General features: G+C 41.6%; 1 protein-coding gene across 1 annotated transcript in view; it reads right to left on the reverse strand.

Annotated features, from left to right (window-relative positions):
- Window positions 1-22,292, reverse strand: part of JARID2 (jumonji and AT-rich interaction domain containing 2) — a 308,221-nt gene that overhangs the window by 43,533 nt on the left and 242,396 nt on the right. The window contains 3 exon segments of the mRNA XM_027876570.1: window positions 1,512-2,592; window positions 12,648-12,741; window positions 12,743-12,881. Coding sequence (XP_027732371.1) covers window positions 1,512-2,592; window positions 12,648-12,741; window positions 12,743-12,881 — 1,314 coding nt within the window.

Below are 22,292 nucleotides of genomic sequence, written 5' to 3' on the forward strand. Positions count from 1 at the left end.
ATAGAAAGGACTGTCTCCAGGGAGGGGGGACAAAACAGCAACGCATCAGCCATGATTAATGTGGACTGAGTGGTTCAGGCTTGTGCTGGACCCATCTGCTCTGCACCTGGTCTGGGAGGAAATTCTCCAATCTAGTAGTCCAATAATGAACACAAGTCCACCCACAGACCAAGATCAAGTTACAAACATGGCAGCTGAGACTAATCTAGGAGGGAAAAAAAAAAGGAAGGCGGAAGGGAGAAGGGGGGGTAGACAAAAGTAGACCAGAGGCTAGAGTCTCCCAAGGGCCCGTGGATATTTGGTTCTCTCCTTCCATCCCTTTGTCTCTCCCTGCTACTTCAGGCTGGGAGGCTCAGTCAGAAGTTAGAAAGCAGACAAGCCATGTAAGCCCAGTACATGAATCTTCCACCTGGCTGTGCTCCTTGGATTCCCCCCATACCTCCTAGAGCCCAAGGCTGCTAAGCTGGGAAGAGGGTCAGGTCATTAGTTTAAAAGCTTATTAACTTTTCTTTAGCAGCCTAGTGAAACTTGTGAAACCTTTCTTAGAATCATGTTTTTATATAAAAACAATAAAATGCATGGGATTACAAAGGAAACCAATTATACTGAAATACAAGTATCATAATATGTATTTCAATATGATTTTATATTGATGTTATGATACATAAGTTTATATATTTATATTGATACAATGATAATGATAATTAGTGTAAGTTTGCGTCTACATTATGATTACAACATGATATAATCATAATTATACTTTTATTTTACATATAATATGGTAATTGATCATAACAGAATATATCCTATCACAGTAGAATAAAATATATAATGGAAGAAAACGTATCAGAATAGAGTAGATCATATGATACATATGATAGAATGTCATAAGATAATAGATCATAATATCATACAATGTATCATATTCATCACAGAACAGAATATACAATAAACTAGAACACATCTAAATATATTTGCTAGGATGACCCCATAAGATACCAGAATAAAATCAAATATATTCTAACAGATCATACAGAATAGAATATATCTTAATAGAATAAATCACATCATAATGTACCAAAATAGAACACATCATAATACATATTTTATATCAGTATATCACAATGATATACTTATTTATGCACATGTATCTACATGCATCACGCAGACCCACACACGCACACCCACATACACACACCCCCCAGCTCTGACAGGACTCCTGCTCCAGGAACAGCGTGGGCATGGCCTCCAAGAGCAGCGCCAGCCTCAGTTTCCAGCTCTCCCCTGAATCTGCTTCAAGAGGATAAGCCTGAGGAAGGGCCCGGCCTCCTCCCTAACCATAGAGAAGTACAAGGACAGAAAGGCCCTGGTGGGAAGGGAGGGCTGCCAGGCTGGGCATGCGCACAAGGAGGGAGGGGGGAGGGCTGCCAGGCTGGGCATGCGCACGGGGGAGGGGGGCTGGGGTCCCGGTCAGGGCATGCGCACAGGTGTGTGTGGGGGGGGTGGCTTACCTATGAGCGGGAGCTCGTCCATGGTTATGCCCTGAGATTTGAGGTGCTTCTTGATGCAGGCCAGCCGCTGCACGTTGGGCCCCCAGCGCCGGCCCAGCTTGTGGATGTGCTGGATCTGGGTCACGAAGCGCATCTCGTCGTTGAGCTTGCACTCAGGCCTCCAGTCCGGGGGCGGGATCACCCTGCACATGCCATACTTCTCTACCTGAGCTCGGACCGACTCGATGTAGATGAGCGGGTCGTGAAACTCCTTGGCGGAGGGCCGCAGCGTGGGGATCTCGTGGGTGCCGGCCCAGCCCGGCCTGCCCGCGCCGCCGCCACCGCCGCCCCTCTCGTGCTTTCCCGCGGAGTCGAGGGGCTTGTGCAAGGACTCCGTGTGCGAGGTAGAACGATTTTCCCCGGCCGGGGCGGAGGAGGCCGAGGCGGTGGCGGCCTCCACTCTGCCGTGTGCTTGTTTCCCGGGCGGGCTCCTCCCGGTCCCAGCCGCCGCCGCCGCGCGCTTGGGCCGGCTCCTCTCCAGACTCTTGTCGGGCACTTCCTTGCGGATGTGTCCGTTCAGCAGAGACTTCTTGTCGGCCCCCGACGCCGCCGCGGCCGCCGCCGCCTTCTTGCTGGGGGCCTCGGCGGGGCCTTTCATCTTCTTGGGGGGCGGCTGCGCCTTTTCGGCCGGGTGGGCCTCTTCCAGCCGCCTCTTGGAAGTGCGCAGCCCCTCCCTCAGCTGCCTGCCCACCTCTTTATTAGTGCATGACTTTGGGTTCAACTTGCCATTGACCTTGACGCCGGGGGCCGAGGCCCGGGACGCCCCTCCGAGGGATAGCACCTGTTTGCGGGTTTTTGCATTGCTACTTTCAATTTTCCCTGAGATTGTGTGGTTGACGGCCGAACTGGGCTTGTGGTGATTGAGTTTGGTTTCTTTGACCAGTTCTCTCTTGGCTTTGGTGTATGTGACAGTCCCCTTTGTCACCGTTGCAGTGTACTTCACAGTTTTGGACGGTGAAGGTCTCACTTCTCGCATCTTTTTGGCACTGGCTGCACTCGCACCCAGAGAGGACATTCGAGTGATTCCATTTACTTTAGAAACCTGAGGGGACACGGGGTGGGGGAGGAAGAAGAGGCTGTCAGTAAGGTGCAGTGCTGTGCCACAAGCCCACCCTTCAGAGAGCACCCCCTGGACCTGCGGACGAGGCTGCAGCTTCCCGGCCCTTTACTGGGGCCACCCACTCTGGGGGACTGGGGACCTATTTAGGAAGGAAACTGCTCATCATCTAATTGCCTATTTGATAAAAAAAAAAACATGAAACCGTTTTACTCTAAGCAAATAATAGAGATACAAAAACCGATTCAGAACTACACCGATGTCTACAGAGACATCTATATCTACATATCTATATATAGATATATAGAGATAGGTCTACATCTATAATGATTTGTGTCTATATGTGTGTGTGTGTATATATACACACACACACACACACGTCTCAATATACACACACACACATACAGCAAGAGATACTGAGATACGTCTACATCTATCACGATGTGTGCCTGTATGTATTGAGCTATATATTGAGACAAGTCTGCGTCTGTAATGATTTGTGTCTATACAGATATAGACAGATATAGATTCATATATACAGATATCTATAGATATCTCTATGGAGATATCTATTTCTGTTGATAGGGACATAGCTATAAATCAATATTGATCTCTATCTTTACCTATCTATGTCTATTAATAGATACATTTATGGATTGAGATATATATATATATATATATATATCTCAATAAATACTGAGAGATAGCTATCTAGATACAGATCTCTAGACTGGGTAACTTGCAACTAGATGTTGTGTTGAGTGTGTTTTAAAATAAATGTCTATTCACACAGCTTTGTTCTTCCATAAAATGTAGGGAGTTCATGATGTGCCTACCAGTCACAGCCTAGGCTGATGATCTTCATGTTACATGGTCCCATCACAGAAGAACAGACTCCATGTGTGAAAGAGAAAACAAACGAACACACACACACACACACACACACACACACACACGAAAAATCAAAAAAACTAGATGCAAACACTTGTGATTCTTAAGCTCAGGTTCTCATTCACTTGCTAGGCTTGGGTGAGAGCATGGGTTGGTCAGGGTCTCTCTTTTCTCTCTCCCTATTTCTTTTCTCATCTGTAAAAAAGATCATACTTGTAAATCTCTTTCCAAACTCTGAAGCTCTTATATAAATGTTGGCTATGATCATTATTATTTCTGAGCTCATCTTGGGCTCTGAAAATTCCTTGAAAAAAAGCGATGCACCTAATCTCTAGCACAATGAAAACCTTCTAATCCTCCTTGTTGACCAGGCTTCACCTATGGTTCCTGTTCTTCCAACCTAGCTAAACTTCCATATTACGTTTGACTTCCACTGCTGAAGGGGGGAGGGAAAATCAATTGGCCTGGAACCAGCATTGATGTTCACATATGGGTCACAGAGTGAGGCTGATGGTGAGACGCCATGGCAAGTAGGAAGCTGATCAAACCCTGAGATTGAGACCAAACATGCCATAACCTCAAAACAAGAATGGAACCCAGGAGCTTGCTATCATCCAAGCCAAATGTCTAGTTCTGACTGGGTTCACCAACTATAGTGTGATGAGTTTGGACAAGTTACTAAGAGTATGGTGCAGAGGAGACAGCACTGGATTTGGAGTACTAGGTCTTGGTTTCAATCGTACCTCTGTCACATATTAACTCTGATCTCAGAGAAGTCATTTAATCTCTTATGGCCTCAATTTTCTCATCTGTAAAATGAGGGGGTTGAACTCCATAGTTACTTTAAGGTCCCTCCCAGTTCTAAATCCCTCTGGGCCTTAGTATTCTCTCATCTGTAAAATAAGGAGGCTGGCCTTGTTGATCTCTGAAATTGAAAAAAAAAAATTTACATGATTCTAACACTGAAAATGAGAACTACATAAAAAAAATTAAAGTACAAAAGGAAACCTACGTTTAGGATCTATTTTAAATATCCATCACTGAAGTAGTCTTCTACTTTTCTACTTACACCCTTTCTCTAAACTCTACCACACTGTGTTTATCTTTAGAAAGCTACTTCTCCAATTACTGGTAGAAACAAGTCCCTTTTACCACATGTGCCCCTCCCCCAAGCTATTAGGTGCAGGTGTAAAGAAAAAAATTTTTAAAAAGAATCTCTACACCTCTAGGCTTATGATAGAGTTGGTCCAACAGTGGACCAACCACACACAAGTCTGCCTGGATAAGATGAAGGTCTGGGCTTGGTATGTGTCTGGGGCTCACATTACCTGTGGTAAGCACAGACCTCATCCCCTGCAGGGCATGCAGGAGGTTTAAGAATAAGGTTGCTGAAAAAAGGCTAGACTACGAATCAAGATACCTAGGTGCCAGCTATTTTAGCAAATGATCCTTGAACAAAACACTATACTCCTCTGGGCAGCTAATGGCATAGTAAATAGAGCACCAGGTTTAAGAGTAAGGAAGTCATGAGTGGGAATCCTGCTTATCAGCTGTGTGATGCCTAGATAAAATGCTTAACTTCTCTCAACCTTGGTTTCCTCATCTGTTAGGGTGGTTGTTAGGAGGATCAAATGAAATGCATACCTTAAACTAATATTGATACTATATCAATATTAGCTATTTGTAAAAGTTAAATAGCTATACTAGATGATTTGTAAGAATCCCTTTCCAGCTCACTTTGGTTCCCCAAAAACCACATGTTATACTGTTCTGTAGGCCCAATGGAATCAGATATGCCAAAAGGTAAGGTGAAATGCTGGTAGAATCAAAGAATACCCACTCCTTAATGGCAAAAGATATTTGCTGCTAACATTTTTAACTTTAAATGGGAAGAAATGTGACACTTTGTGTTATCTTTTATAATTTGTGACATACCAAAAATTTATCTCAGACATCCCTATTTTATTTTTTTTGTTTTTTTGTTTTTTTAGTGAGGCAGTTAGGGTTAAGTGACTTGCCTAGAGTCACACAGCTAGGAAGTATCATGGGTCTAATGCTGGATTTGAAATCAGGTCCTCCTGACTCCAGGGCCCATGCTCTATCCACCGAGCTGCCCCAGACCTTTTATCTACCTGGTATATAGCCTAAAAACATACTCTCTATTAGAAATATTAGTGAATGTATCCCTTTCCTCCCCTCCTACTTTCATTTAATAAAAACTATATTCAAACAGTGACTACTACAAACTTGTACACGCATGCCAACACAGCAAACTTAAAGACAAAATGGATGCCTACCCCCACCCCCGTGCTATGTGGTTGACTTGGAAGAGGGATGAACTTTCATCATTCCACACCAGGATTAGAACAAGGCATGCTTCATTTAGTTTTTCCCTTTTTCCTCCCGCCTTACCCCAACATCATACCGCCCAGAGATTACCAGTAAATGTAGTGATACCCCTAGTAAGATTGCACCTACAAAGGAAATCTTCCCAACAAGCTAGCATCCCTAAAAAGCAAGGAGAAAATGCACCCAGAGGTCATCTACCCATTTGGGTGGTAAAAGTTGGGACCTGCCTAGTTGCTTAACAAAAAGATGCACATTCCTTTGCCAGTACTTGTCCCTGAGGATCCAACATATCATGGGTACCAAAGAAAACAAAATAATTTAGGATGGCATTTTCTTACCCTGCTACTGATGGACTCTCCCACCTCCACCCCCATCGCCATCTCAAACAAAACCACACACACTGAGTTTCAGCTTAAGAAAGTACACAGGTCATGGCCAACTCACCACAGGGGGATCTGGTGTCACTGATCCACATCCAGAGGCAGTGCTTACACTGAGCACATAAGAGAGAAGGTATTTTAGTTCATCTGAGAATTAGCATGAAGCTGGCTAGGGCAAGAACACTTCAGCACTCATTAAAACCAACCTTGGTGTGAACTGAGATAACCTCTTATGGGACTACTCTCACTTCTGGAGCAGGACTGGGCTTGGCATGCACTTTTTTTTTTTAAACTTGCTCTCCCCCACCCAAACCTACAGACAAGACCAACTTAATGAAAAATAAGATGTCTGTAAGATCAAGGGGAAAAATCATTTCCACTTGCATCTTCAAGGAGAATAAAAAGTTCCCATGAAGGCTGCTCTGCCGGAGTCCAAGGGAAGGAAAAGGGGTAATTAAACCCACCAGAACCCAGCCCCAGGTTCTTCCTGGAACAGCCATGAAGCTTTGGAGCAACAAGTCTTCCAAGTAGAATTCCATAAACCCAAGCTCTAATCACAAATTAAGAGAGCCAATGCATATGACTCTTCTACAGATTCTAGTCTCTTCTCATCTTCCACCCCTACATCCCTCACCCAATCACCTGTGTTATCACCTACAATTTTTGGCTACAACCCTCTCAACCACACTGGTATGGCAGAGTCATTGGGATAACCAGTCACAATCACCATAAAACTAAATTTCCCTTTTATACATGAGACTGAGATGAATACTACCGGGATACAGTATTTTCTCCTCAACATCATTCTGAGAGATTTCTAAAAGCCGCATTGAAGGGGATGTTACTAATACTACTTAGTCTTGCAGTAAAATAATACCTTCATTTCTCTGCAGTGGGGATATATGATATATAAGATGAGGAATATGAAATCCCTCAGGACATGAAACCTCTCTTTGTCCTTTTTTTCCTCTTGTTAACAGAATTTGCATTTTAAAAACAACACCCAATATATGGCAATGTGATTAGCTCAAGTATATGTCCCCCGCAACTCCTTCCAATTCTTAGGTATACTCAGTACAACAGTGCAATCAATTCCATTTGATTGTAGAAACACACATATTCATAACTCAGAATCTTTAAAAAGTATAACGATGAATTTATGCCTACAAGCAGTTTTTGGCTAAGTGAATAGAAATATTTTGATCCTCTCAAGATATCTGTGAGGCAGGTAGGCTATATAATTCCTACACTGTTAACAGGATAATTTTGTAGTGCTTTCTTACCCCACTAGAGGGAACCATTGAGCTGAATTTCTCCACCCAACTCCTGCCAGAAGAGAGACAGCCAGTGAGTGAGCTAAAGAGAGAGAAACATTTGGTGGCCAGTGATGCTTTACATCCTTTATTTTGAATTAGGATCTCTGCTTCTCCACCCTCTCCCCACCTCCAAAAAAATCTGAACGTAAAGTCATCAGACGACAAAATGTGCTAGGGGTCTTGGCAACCCAAAGAATTCTTTTCTTTTAAAAAGACGGAAGATTCAACAACAACAAAATCAACGTTTTTCAACTAATGGCTAAGCAAAAGGTTTCACCTTATTCTCATCAACTAAAGCCTGGCACCTGCAGAGTATCACTAGCTCTTTCTATAGCAGCCTCCTTCACTTTCAATCACCAGAGAAATTCCCAAATGCAAGGTATATATTTGCTAAGTAAAGCATTCGTGCAAGACAGAATACAAATTGATAACACCTTCATTTTCAAACCAGACTGTTTTCTGATGCTCCATTCCTACATGTGCCTCTCAACCCTACTGTCTTGACACAAGGAAAATAAAAATTACTTTTGGATGGAAGGAAAGAAGGAAGGAGGACCCAGTGTTTTACAGTGACTAGCAAATTTAAAGCAAACAAGAAAATCTCTTCTCCATCATCTGTAACCTTCCCCAGACAAAACTATTTTTCAACTTGGAAAAAGACCACTTCAACTTCATTTGCATCTGCTCAGTCTGCCAATGAGAAAAAAAAAATCAGATTTTTTTTTTCTGCCCACTTCTGGAGAGCTTGGAATGAAAACAGAGGGACCTCACTGCCCAAGCAGAAACACCTATCAAATCTATTCACAATCTGGTTCACTGCAAGTGCCCAAATTTTTTATCCAGGTAAAAAGTCCTCATTATAATCCCAGGGATACATCTGTTCTTTCCAAACCTTCTCTAGGTGTAAGCTCGTAAGCGCATTTGTTTTACCTTGTTTGAAGTTGTTACTGCGCTTGAAATGATGTGCTATTTTAGGCAACAGAAGGGAAAACATCATTAGTGCCATTGTGAAGAACCCAGCACACCCAAAACATCGAATAGAGAAGTGTATACTGCACCGATGGCAATTAAAGCATTATTGTTATGACAAGCGGTATTAACTTGCCTGTAACAAAAATACAATGTTAGTTACTAGAAAAAGCAGAGGGTGAGACAGGTCCCTCCACAGGAGGGGGTGGAGGGTAGGGAAAATCTCACATTCCTGCGAGCTGAGGTCTATGGTTACGGGTCCTCTACAGCATGTAAAACTCACCACACACTAATTTATTTTTTAGCTATCATGAATCTATTTTAATATCCTAGTTGATGAAATTTAGCAAGTAGGAGCCTGATAGAGTTATTGCCTTACATCTAGACCCCTAGTATTACCTACCACCAAGTATTACCATGGTGTTAGGCAAATCTCCCTCTAACACTGTGTTTACACATGTACATGTACACACACACACACACACACACACACACACACACACACACAGCAGTTGGTCTCATTTAGATTGCAAAGGTTTAACTCCTAAAGGCCTACATCTGCAAGCAGCTGACAGCCAAAATGGTCTTCATTTCGACTAGGGAATCAGTATGAGATAAGGTATGTAAAGAGCTTTGCAAATGTTAAAGCACCTCACAGATGTCATTTTTTTTTTTTTACTATTGTCATTGTTATTGTTATCAACAGCTTCCATCAGTACTGCATTGGCAAAATGCTCACAAAGTTGTTGTTTTAAGAATTAATTCTCATGTGCCAATTGAGAAGAAATGGGGAGGCAGGATCTCAAAAAGTCAGTGTTAGAGACAGGGCGAGGAGACTAACTTTTAGTGCTTTACTAAAAATAGAGGTTACCTCTTTTTTTAATGACATGAACCTCCCCCCTTTGGCCACTACAGCAGACTGTGGACCCCTTCCTTCCCTAAGAATAATGTCTCTAAATGCATAAAAACACATAGGATTACAAAAGAAACTGATCATAATGAATTACAGCTATCAAGATTTTTTTTCAAAAAACCAATCCCCTAGAGTTCATGGATGTAAGATTTAAGAACCCCTGCTCTAGATCATCAAGCTTTAATGATTGCCCTTTAGGGGCAAGAGGTGCAGAGGGACAGGCTGACTAACATACAACCCATGAAGACATTTGTATTGGTTATTGCTATCTTTGCCTGTATGATTTAGGTATATTTCAGCATTTCAAGACACTGCACAAACACCACAACCAAAGTCTGCATGCAGCACATACATAGTGAAAGCCCATATCCTGCAGATGCGTGGGGACCCTGAGCCAGTTCTGTAAATCTATCCAAGGAGCATAACTCTGGCTATGAAGTCTGACATTAAGCAGAGATAAGCAGAGACAGAGAGAGATCCAGAGACAGACAGAGATCTAGAGAGAACAGAAAAAGAGATCAGAAGAGTGAAAGAGCAATCCAGTGAAAGAAAGAGATCTGCAGGGGAGGGGGAAAGAGACAGACAGACACTACTAAGCAATGGAAGCAAGGCAGAGCCAGGTAAATAATGTCTATGTCCCAGCCCTCCACTTCCCCTACCTGTACTTCATCCATATTTTGTTGCTTAACCCCCTAATTTTGCACTTGAGAAAAATGGCATCCAGAGAAGCTCTGTGATTTGCCCAAGGTCACACAGGGAATGAATAAATTCAGAATGGTGGATCTAGAGCCAAGGTCCTCAGACTCCAAATACAGCGTTCTTTCCACTGTACACAGGGTGTACAGGCTTCAAAGAAAACAACGTAGCTAAGTAGTCCCCTTTCAGAGCAGTCCCCCATTCCTGGAATGCTCTCCCTCCAGCTCTTGGCTTCCTTCAAGTCCCATCTAAAAGCCCATCTTTTACAGGAAGTCATCCATGACTCTCCCCTCTTGATTATTTCTTATTTCAGTGGTTCGAATGTTGTCTTCCTCACTAGATTATGAACGAGCGCTGTTTTTTGCCTTTTGTTGTATCCCTGGCACTTGGCACAGTGCCTGGTGCATAAAAGGTGCTTAATATATGTCTACTGACTGAGTGACAAGGAAAAACCAGGACGGCCAAATGAAAACTGACATCTATCATCTCTCCTTTTCTGTTTCCATGTATGTGATTTCTGAAAATAAATGTATTTATAGTAGAATTCTACATGACTTGCCAGAGATGAATGGTTATCTTTTGAACCTACATCCCTTAAACTATTGGACTTGGATTACGAAGCAGTCCCAAAGAGATCTAATAACCCAAAACAGGGGAACCTTGTTTTTTGACAAAAGCAAACTTCAGAGAAGTGTGTGACTTAGCACAACTTCCCTGAAGCCAAAGAAGCCTTCTCCTCAACCTTTCAGATTAGTATCCATCTGAGGGTATAGTCTGAGTCATATATTGTTTGGACATGGCCAATGTGGGAATTAGTTATGTTTGACAAGGAATCCATTTTTCTTTTCTTTTCTTTTTATTTCCTTTCAGGAAGGGGAGAGGAGGAAGACAGAAAAAAGATTTCTGTTCATTAAAAAAAAAACACCAATTTTTTTTAGATGAGCTTCCATGCCAAATAACAATGACATTTACATAGCGCCCAAAAATCTCCAAAGAACTTTATGTACGTTATCCAAACAAAGATGGACCAGACAGTTAAAACAAACCTTGGGTCCACCCCTCAAACTCCTCAATGGACAGCGGTATGATGTAAGGTTTGGCTTTTAGCAACATGTTAGCCAAAAGCTGTAAAACTGCAAGACCCACTACTTGAACCTCCCCAGATAATAAATGCTATAAAGATTCAGAGATAGGAACAACAGGGACTGAGGCAACACCAACTTAGTTTGTCCAAGGTCTAACACTTCAAAGAAGATTGTTGAGAAGCTCATGACTTTTTAAATCTAACAGAGAGAGAGAGATTGTAGAATGCAGATGACAGAGAGACTGCCCATTGTCCACAGAAAACAAAAAGATGGGACAGAAAACCTTGTACCCACATTACTATCTTCTAAAAACCACTGGAGAAGGATCTATCAAATAACATCTTTCCTTCTTCCCCTCCAAAAAATGATATGAAATAATTCCCCCGGACTCCTCCCCCTCCCACCTTAAATCCTGGAAAACAGGTTCATTGACATGAAGGAAGAATTCTACTTTAAATGGAGCTCTGAGGGCAGTCCACTAAATCTGCAAAGCTCACTACATGTCTAAGGGAGTGGTGACCCTGGGACACTAGGTCATGATCCTAATTTCGCCAATGAAATGCCTTGTGACCTGGATAATCATACTCTGGGATCTATGTCCCAGAACATGTAACTCCTTTACTCTTGCCTCTTAGGACTGAGAGAATTGCTAGGCTGAGGCAGGGCCTCCATTTTTATAAACTGTGCTTATGAATGCTGTGGATAGCTACAACAACAGAGAAGGCATCATTAAAGAGATGCCCCCATGGAACCAACAGGACCCCTAAGCAAATTGGCCAGGAAACAATCAAGAAAAGCTTAGCTGCTGACTGCACTGAGTGGGTGGGGTAGCATGAATAAGCAGAACTTTATTTTTCCCAAGCAGTTTTATCCCCTGCTGGTAGGCAAAGTTCAAAAGCACCCACATTCTGGCCTCACAGATAGTGCTCAAGGTTCAAGGGCATCCCTTGACCACAGAAAATTTAGTAGCATCCCGCCAAATGAGGGCTGTTTAGCAATCTAGATGCCTCTAGAATGTTGGGAATGAAGACATCTTAGAGACAAAAAAATAAGAGTCAGAGAGCTGAGTTTAAAAAGAACAAGACTGGCCATAGATGTCATAATTATTAGCCTCTGTTTAAATATAATCCAAGCTACCTGTTCTCTGTTCAAAATGAAGTATCAGTAAGCAAGGGAAAAAAAAAAAGTGGTCTCTCCATACTCCTCTAACCCTATGCCAGAATGGCACTGAAATAGGAACTGCATATAATATTCATTCTCTCTCATGTCTCAGTATCAATCCCTGCCCATTTTCTCTTTTTCTTTGTTTTTTTTACCCAAAATACTAATACTTGATTTCAAATGGCCCCTTACAGTATATTGGTGAAGAAGAATGATGCTGACCACAGATGTATATCCTTTGCCAGGTTACCATGATCCCAACTACAACCCCGGCAGTTACCTGTTTCCTTAAGTCCTGAGCCGATCTGTGGAGAGTGTGGTGGTGGTTGTTAGCAGCAAGCCCTTTAGCTGAGGAGCCTGTGTTTGTGGCCGGGGGGGTGGGTAGCAGCAGCCTGTTCCCTCCGGCTCTCAGCCCTGGGATCGCTATTCTTCTCCTTCCCTGGCGTGGCCTCTTTGCTTCTGTGTTTCAGAGCAGGTTCCTTCTCCTTTGAGGATTTGCTGGAACCGTTGAACACTAGAAGGGATGAACAGAGTTGCTGCATGTTAAATAAGTCACAGCTCCACAAATACCAATTAACCTTGGCAAAAACATAAGTCAATTTTCTTTAAAACACCAGAAAGATGAAATAACTCAACTGCTCCCTTACCCCAAACCTAACACAACTATCAGGTACCCTAATGTTCAAAATTCACCTCAGTGAATGAAAGAGACAAAATCAAAACGTAAGCATGTGGCAAACCTTCAGGCACCACCCTCTAAGCAGAATGATGCAAATAAAAGTCAAGTATATTTTTGGTATCACATACTTCAGCTAAGGCAGAACAGATTCCTTTGTGGAAGAATTTGCTGGAAAATGTCCTCCCTACAAACCCACAGTGCCGGCCCATGCCAGACCTATTCTAGCACAATTATCATCACAGGACAATTGAGGGCTAGAAAAATATTAATCTTACAGGGCTCACAGGATCATCAAGATGAATGAGACCTTATAGATCTTCTTATCCAATTCTATTTTACAAATGAGTAAACTGAGGCCCAGAAAGGTAAAGTTTGGAAAAGGGACAAAACCAGGATTTGAAGTCTGGATCTCTGACTCCAAATTGGGAAGGAGTCTACTCATTTCACCATGCTACCTCCGTCATACAGCAGACAATAATGCAATCCTCTTGATATACTACTGGAAACAATGGGGGAAACTGCATTCATTTTCAAACGTGGCAGAATCACGTGTTCCTGTTAATTCTGTTGATTGTGCAGCCTGCTAAGAGCCTGAATTTTAGTCAATAAAACATCCTCTGACTCATCTATGGGTAACATGACACTACCAATGACATCAGCACCTGTTTTACGGGTCAGTATCCTTCCCTTACCATGACATTAACATGACAGCAGTTACAAATGTTTGCAAATGTTTCCTTAAATGTCCTACTGGAAGATTTCACTGCTTTTCCTCGTTTCATATTTAGTTTTCAGTCCACCAATGCCCCTTTGTATCTGAACAATTTAAGATTCCTTCTCTCCCTCCAATCATGGTCATACTTCTTTATGTCACTCCTCAGCAATGCACCTGAGCTGTTTGTGAGCTCTAGGGACTCAACTCTCAATGTGACACCCTGAGTATTTTGTCTCTGCTTCCTTCCATGTCAAAAAACCACTTTGAAAATAAAGGAAAGCCACATTCTAGAAAACCAAAGTCCAGAAAACCCATGTTACCTAATGGTTGGTCAGAAAGCATCAATCACACCCAAGCTAGTGGTATCTGCACCAGGGTTTGAGACAAACAAACAGAAAGCAACATCTTAAAAGAAATCAAAGAACAATGGGATTTTTATAAAAAATCAGGACTATAAACCATCCCTTGTTGGCCAATCACAGCCACTTATGAGCTGTGGGAGGGAAAGCAGGAAACTCTCAAGCCTGAGTCCCTTCATGGAGAAAAATGAAGGGCGTTGGACTTGATTCAAACCACAACGCGCAGCATTTCTTAATGGGCTGGGAACATAAGACAAACAGTCCTTGGGCCTTTAAGCAGCAACAAGAAACAACAGGAAAGCAGATACAAAATATATGAAAAGTAAATACAAAAATAATCTCAGGAGATTGGGGGAGTCAGGAAAGGTATCAGAGAGGAGGTGGTACTTGAGATGACCTTTGCAGGAAGCTGGGCATAGAAGGTCATCCGGCAGAAAAAGCGGAGAGCAGAAATGCGATGTCACGTACAGGGGACAACAACAACTTGGCCTGGTCTGGCTGCATCCTAGAGTGCATGAATTTGAGGGAAGCGTAGTAACCCCTGGGAAGGTAGGTTTGAAAAGCTTTAAAATTATCTTAGACCTGGAAAGGACAGAGCCACTAAATTCATATTTGCAAAGCACAAGTCTGATCATGTATGTCCTTCTCTGCCTCACAAACTCCCAGTGGCTCCCTCTGGTTTCTAACATTCTACCTAGCAACAAACGATATTGACGAACGAAAAGAAAAGACCACAGGAGTCAGGGATCCTGGCTCCATCCCTTCCCAGCAGGGGGACTCTGGGTAGGTCACTTACCTTCTCAGAATCTCAGTCTGTTCCTCTTTTAAAAGGGCCACTATAATTATACTCTCTGTTTCACAGGTGAGCAAAGTACTTGGCAAACATATTATATATCTGAGTCATTACAGAGAATCTATGGATTTTATGAACAAGGAACACAGTTCCTTTACTGGGAGGGAAGGAAACCACTCCAACATCATGGTGTCTTTTGTTGATGCCACATCAGTGCAATTAGTGTAACATGTACTGGTGCATAGGCTGGAAGGGATCCTCAGGGATCACCCAGAAATCTTGCATGTTACAGATGAGGAGTGACTTGCCCAGGATCACAGGGCGGGGATTCAAACAAAGTCCCTGGTTTTCAAATGACGGGATATTTGTAAAGCTTGGCACATAGTAGGAGATTAAGAAATATTTGTTTCCTTCCCTCCCCCTTTTCAAATCCTAAGCTTTTTTCTGCTTCTACTTTTTTTTGCTTGCCATACTAGTCTTATTTCTCACGAGTACCTCTGAGATCTAAGGACATTAAAACAAATGTATACATGAAAGACCTTGACATGGTTTCTCCTCTCACCTCCAGATATCCCCAAAAGTACAATCAATTACAGTAGATATCATTTAATGATTCCTTTGGAAGGCCAAGGCACTGGACAAGCACACAGGCAGTCCCCATTCTAGGTGGCTATCACTCTGAATAATTATCCTATTTCACAACAAATACCAAAATTGGATAAATATCTTCTATATACACCAAAATACTTCCTGCAGCACGTTCTGGGGAAGCAAAGATCTGGAAACAAAGTAGATAGCCATCAACTGGGGAATGGCTCAACACACCGTAATGCATGAACATAATGGAATATTACTGTGCTGTGAACAACGACTAACAGGGTGAATACAGAATGCACACTTAAGTGAAACGATCAAGAGTGAAGTCAGCAGAACCAGGAAAATGGTACTGATTGCTGCTGTTGATTTTTATTCTTTTCTTAAAAAATATTCTTTATTATATGAGATGGCTCTCTAGGAAGTGAAAGCAGAGGGGTAAGGGCATGAGGAAACTGAGGCAATGTCAAAAAAAATAGTTATCAATACAAATTAAAAGTGTTTCTAATTCCACTCAATGCTAACTTAGAGGCAAATACTCTATGCCATCATTTAACAAATTCTGCCAACCAGTAGCTTTCTACAAACTATAAAGGGGATGGAGGAAGAGAGAAGAGGGAATCATAGGGTGTGGAGGAAAGAGGGGAGAGAAGGATAGCAACCTTTGTACAAAGTGTCACTAAAGTAAACTGAATGACTGACTTTTAAAAAAATCATTAACACAAAGCAAACAGAATTTGATAAGACAGAACAGGAAGGACCTGAAAGCTGCCAGATACTACTCCAGTTGGTGACAATGTAAAGGGGGTAGAAGGGGAGGGGGGCAGCGGCAAGGATGACATGGCAGAATCAGGCTTTACCTGTGTTCTAACAGACCCGCTTTCTAGATCATATTGCTACTTCATTGCTGCAAAACGTCAAGACAGCAAACACAGCCAAAAAGTCAAATCTTGTGTTAAAAAGGGGTGGTGGGGGGAGTGGGGGGAGAAGAAAGGGAGGGACAGGGGGCAAAGGAGACTGAACCCAAGACAAGGTATATTTTGTACTCAACAGCTCATTAATTTTAAGTGTCGTGGGAACCTGCCAGTTTTACTCTTCTGAGTAATTATCTTTTGTCTTAATTTGTAAGATTCTTGAGAGGGGGAGAGGAGGGAAAGGAAAAAAATATTCACTCTCACAGGAAAAGACTAAAACCCTGTGAACATAAGAGAAGAGAGAGAAAGCTTGATGTAAAGAAGTCCTTGTCACACTGTCCCTAATTAAAAGAAATAATTGGACCAGTTTCTTTCATGGCTTTGAACAGCATTAGGAAATTGTGTTGTACTCACATACAAACAGCTTTATATTAATGAGCAGAGACAAATATCCTGATTTGCAGACACATACTCCAGAGTTAAATGGCATTTAGACAACTGTTTGCATACCACCTCAAGCCAGTTCTTTAAACCAATAGTCCTAGTATTTGGATTTAAAACCAGCCCAACCCAGCAGAGATAAGGATCTTTGCATACATTGACATACTGCAAGAAAAGGGAAAAGGAAGACAAAATACTCTTAGAAAAGTCTCTGAACCTACTTGTCATCTCTAAAAAAGGAGGCCTGCTACATTTTCCAAAAGCCACAGCACAGTTTTCACTTAGGAAGTTTCGCCATTAGATACATTCCCAAAATTCAAGTCCCATCTATGGAAAACTGCAGAGCTATGTCTCTTCTAAAGATAACCAATTATATTCGAATCTTAATTCCTCTGCTGACTTGCAAAGTTAAACTTTATGTACCTCAGCTGCCTAATCAACAAATCCTATAAAATTATCTCCCCTGTTTCTCCTAAAGGAATATTTATAAACTTACATTCAAAATCCATACAAACTTTTTTATTTTCTGGATAAAGGCATTATGCAAATACAAGACAGGGAATCAGTAAAAGCCCCTGCCATGCCCCAAAGGAAAATAACTTATCTTTTCCATACAGCTGACAAGGTCCCATTGCTCTCCACCCTCTCATCTCTGTGGTATAAGAAGGCAGCAGAGACCACGCAGTCCTGAGATTTCAGACAGGCTCCTGATAATACCACGTTCAAATGCCAAGAGATAACCTAGTGTTTGGAGGTGTTGTTCTGTTTTTAAGGTGAACAGGAAAACATAAAAGTTCCTCAGTCAGTGGGCTTTCCATAGCAACACACAGTCTTGCCCAGCTGTCCTGCAGACCCCTCCCCACCCTCTGGCCCCTATATGGCCAATGAACTACCCCAGGTAGAATAGACAGAAAAGGTCTGCACAGAGAAAAAACAAAGGAGGATAACCCAAAAGGATGCCAATGTGACAATGTGACATACTACCAAGAGTAACTGAAAAATACACATTTCCACCAAAATCAAATACTAGACAATCGCTGTCCCCACAGGAGTGGGAAGAGAAGGAATTTAAATGAAGGAAGAATGTCATTGCAGAGCAAGAGGAAGTTTCTGATCATGAGCCAGAAATTTAAATGCAAGCTTCATGTCATTACAAGGCATCCACGGGGGAGGGGTTGGGGGTGGGGAGCAACATGACAGAGAATCAATCAACTCGCTGGCATTAAATTCGTGTTACTGTACAAAAGCAGCACTTGTTTTCTGGAGCCAGTTCAACTTGGAGGTCCTATTGTCTGAAAACAATGGAATGTCTGCCAACCTGTCCCAACAGGTCAAAAAGGATTTTAATACTGTGTGTGCAATTGGAATAAGTAACCCTATTTGCCCAAAGCAAAAACTGGGCTCCTACTTTAGCACCAGACACACAAGAAGACAGAAAAGAACCCTGTTAGAGAGTTACTCATTAGGACACAGATACAGTTGTAGTAAGAGACAGAGGCAGAAAGAGATCTTCATAGAAGATAAAATCCTGACGGGGGAGGTGGGGGGAGATGGACCTCAAGCACCTACACATAGCAAGTGCTTCCTATTGACTGAATTGGCCATAAACAAGGTTATACCAAGCAGGATGTTGTAAGAGTTGTACAGAGTTACAAAGTTTTACATATTATTTTCATCTTAAATCTTAATAACTGAGGTTATGAGCATGACTAAAGCCTATGTAATAGGGAATTGAATTTTCTTGTTAAGCACTAATGGGGATGGGGAATGGAACTGTGATTTTATTAATGGAGGGAAAGCCTGGATGAGGACAGCGCCTCTGCCAATGCAGGTAGGCAGCTTCCCTACAGTTCTGAGACTAACCCCAGATCCCAGGACAGCTCTCGATACAGGACAAACACAGGCCTCACAGTACTAATATAGGCTGCCTTTAACACTTTTAACCTTTTCCCCTGATAGAATCCTCTAAGGATATTGAAGGATGACTTAGGAGTCTAGGTTAAAGCACTGACAAAGAGGGCTTACAGATGAAGAAACTGAGGCATAAACACCAAGGTAGAAAGCAGCAGAAATGGTATTCAACCCCAGGTCCTCTGACTCCCAATCCATCGTTAGCCTTCTTTTATCAAAAGGGCATTATCCTTCATTTTAATAAATTAGCTTTAATTTAATAAATAATTTAATGAATTAGCAGGGTTGGTTAAGCATGTGTAATAGGAACAGAGTTATTCAACTTTATAAGTACATAAGAAACAAGAAAATTTCGTGCAATGGTCCAAAAGATGAACCAACATGTTCAAGCAATGGTTCTTTCTCCTACCCAAAGGTAAAGACCTTCCCACAAAAATACAGCTAAGGATTACACAAAGTATTCTCCCCCATAACACTAGAGTTCCAAGTGACTCTAGTAGGGAAAATTATACCCTCTTTAAGAGTGAGAGAACAACGAAGACTTAGCATTCAAGTCTCGATTGCAAAGTGTTTTAAAGTTGCCAGCTACCCTTATTTTTAAAATGTCTGTACAGGTGGAAAATCTAAATAAAGCACATCTATGACCGACTGGGGTGATAAGACTCTCCAAGAGTGGATTTGGGGAGCTTTGGACTTTCTCCCTCACTAGAGATTTTCTAGCAAAGGCTAGATGACTACTTGTCGACAGTACTGTAGAAGAGATTGATTTCTCCTCAGACGTGGGTCAGGCTAGTTAACCTCTGAAGTCTCTTGCAAGTCTGAGATCTGGATGATTCTGCTCTTGTGGTTTGATTGCATTGTGTTGGAGTGACAGAGATGGGGACTATCTACTACCAATAAACTCGAAGAAATACCCTGAAAAATACAAAAACAAAAACCCTCCAAGTGTTGAAAAAATGTAAAGCATCTCATTTACATGTGAAATCGTTCAGATTACAATGGAACTGGTAATTTTGATTTTAAAAAAAATTTAACAAGCAAATCAAACAAAACAAAAAAAACACAACTAAGTATGCCTAAACATTTTCACTATAACCATAATGGATTCCGGAATTTTCCAATAAAAAACTGGTAACAACTGCTAACGGAGCATGACTACCAAGAAAATGCTCAACAATCCATCCTCCACACAGATGCCAAAATAATATTCTTAAGGCATAGGTCTAACCATGGTATTTCTCCTACAGCCTGGGCTTTAATGCCCTCCAGAACCTGGCTCTAACTTAGCCTTTTTCTAGCTTTGTTTCTTATTATGCCCATTCACAAACTCGACCTTCCGGCCAACCAGAATGTTGTTCTTGAACACGATATTCTATCTCCGTGGGTCGCACATTTCCACAAGATGCCCTTGCTAGCAGGAATACATTCCTCCCTCACCTCAACTTCTTAGAATCCTGAGCTTGCCTCCTCTTCAAGGTTTGGTTCTGATGCCAATTTCTCTGTGAAGGCTCTCCCAAATTTCTTGGGTGCATCATGCTATCTCCCTCTACTACCTATTTTTACTTACGTACAGATGTACAAGTTATAACCCAAATAGAACATAAGGCTCCTTGAGGTAGGGGATGTTATGTTTTTATCTTTGTATTCAAGTTCCTTAGACATATCAAGTACTTAGTCAATATTTATTAATGGCAAAACATTCTAAAAAGCAAAATGAATACTTGTTAGGATGCTTGTTTTAGTTGAAATTGGTTACTATAAATACAGAATGGTTTTTACTGTGTTCAGATCTTTATTATTATTTTTCTTAATAGCTAATGTGTGTGTATATATATTTTTTACAAAGCACTATACAGTTATCCCTTCCACATCATGGGGGTCAGGGGTGTGAAAAATCTGCATAACATTTTTTGCCCTCCCTTCATACCAGAGAAGAAGTCTGAATTATTATGGTATTAAAATACAAAATATGTTGATATTATACAATGCCATACATTTATTTTAGGCATTTCTGAGTTTTTAAAAAGTCTACAACATATTTCTTATGAGTAAAAATATTCTCTAAACTAGCAAAATAATGGTAATGTTACAGTAAGGTAAGCTTCTTCTCTCACAGGACTATATAAGCTTTTTTTTTTCCCCCCAAATGATTTTTATTAAACCAGGGGGGAAGGGAATTGTGCAGGAAAATGACTAGCTATTCTTGAAGCCAAGAACACAATTTCCTTTGCTCAGAAACAGTTAGGTGGATCAATGGCTACAGCACTGAGCTCAGAGTCAGGGAGACCAGAGTCCAAAGCCAGTCTCAGACACTTTCTAGCTGTGGGACCCTGGCCACATCACTGACCATCTGTCTGCCTCAGTTTCTTCAACTGTAAAATGGGCATAATAACAGCACTTCACAGAATTGTAAGAATTAAATGAGATAATTTTAAAAAGCACTTAGCATAGTGTCTGGCACATAGCAGGTACTTAATAAATGCTTATTTCAAAGAAAGCTCCACCAAGGCAATTAGCCACTATAAACAGCTTCCTTCTATTATAAGAAAATAGAATCCTGCCAGTGCTCTGATCAAGAGGTCAAGAGTGACTCTTACTAATGTTACTAACTGCCTAAATTATCATTAAAGGGAAAATAAGGGAAAGGGAGAAGATGATAAACAAGGTGACAACTAATTTGATGTTTTCTCTATTTTGAGTATTGTGATTCAGTCATGCCCGACTCCTAATGACCCCAATTGGGTTTTCTTGGCAGAGACACTGAGTGGTTTGCCATATTGAACTCCAGCTCATCTTATAGATGAGGAAACTGAGGCAAACAAGGTGAATTGACTTGCCTAGGATCACACAGCTAGTGTCTGAGGCCAAATCTGAACTCAAGATCAGTCTTTCTGACTCCAAGCCTGACGTTCTATCCATTGTGTGACATAGTTGACCCAGTATATTTTGATACTGGTATAATTAATACTTTAAAAATGCCACCTCCTAACAGTGTTATCAAAAATAGCTTTGTTCTTCCTATTCACACTGATAAGGTTTTCTGCAAGGAAAGTTTTAGAAAACAATGCTCAATGAGTGGATGCTGCAGGAAGGCAGAATTAGTCAGAAATATTAGGGGAAAATTCATAACAATCAGAAGTGTCCAGAAGTGGAAGGAGACTCAGTCCCTCCATCATTAACAGTCCTCAACTATAAGCTGGACATTCTGCCTGATTGGCTGCATGTGGGACTAACTGCCATCCCAGATTTTGTGACAAGTGAAATCACGCATACAAAGGTAGACAGAATGAAGGCACGAGCACACACCTGGGTACACTCACACACACAATTTATGAACAACCTCTCAATAATTTATTCAAAATAACAGCAACAGGGTCACTCAGTAGTGACTTTTGTAGGGAGAACAGACATCTCTGGATACACAAAGTCCACTCCCGGAAAAGTATATGGAATGGAGCAAATCCCACTATGACACTCATCCAGGGATGCTGTGAGACTCAAATGAAATAACTGAGGTAA

The sequence above is a fragment of the Vombatus ursinus genome, unplaced genomic scaffold (assembly GCF_900497805.2).
Source record: "Vombatus ursinus unplaced genomic scaffold, bare-nosed wombat genome assembly UNPS02000577.1, whole genome shotgun sequence".
NCBI lineage: Eukaryota > Metazoa > Chordata > Mammalia > Diprotodontia > Vombatidae > Vombatus > Vombatus ursinus.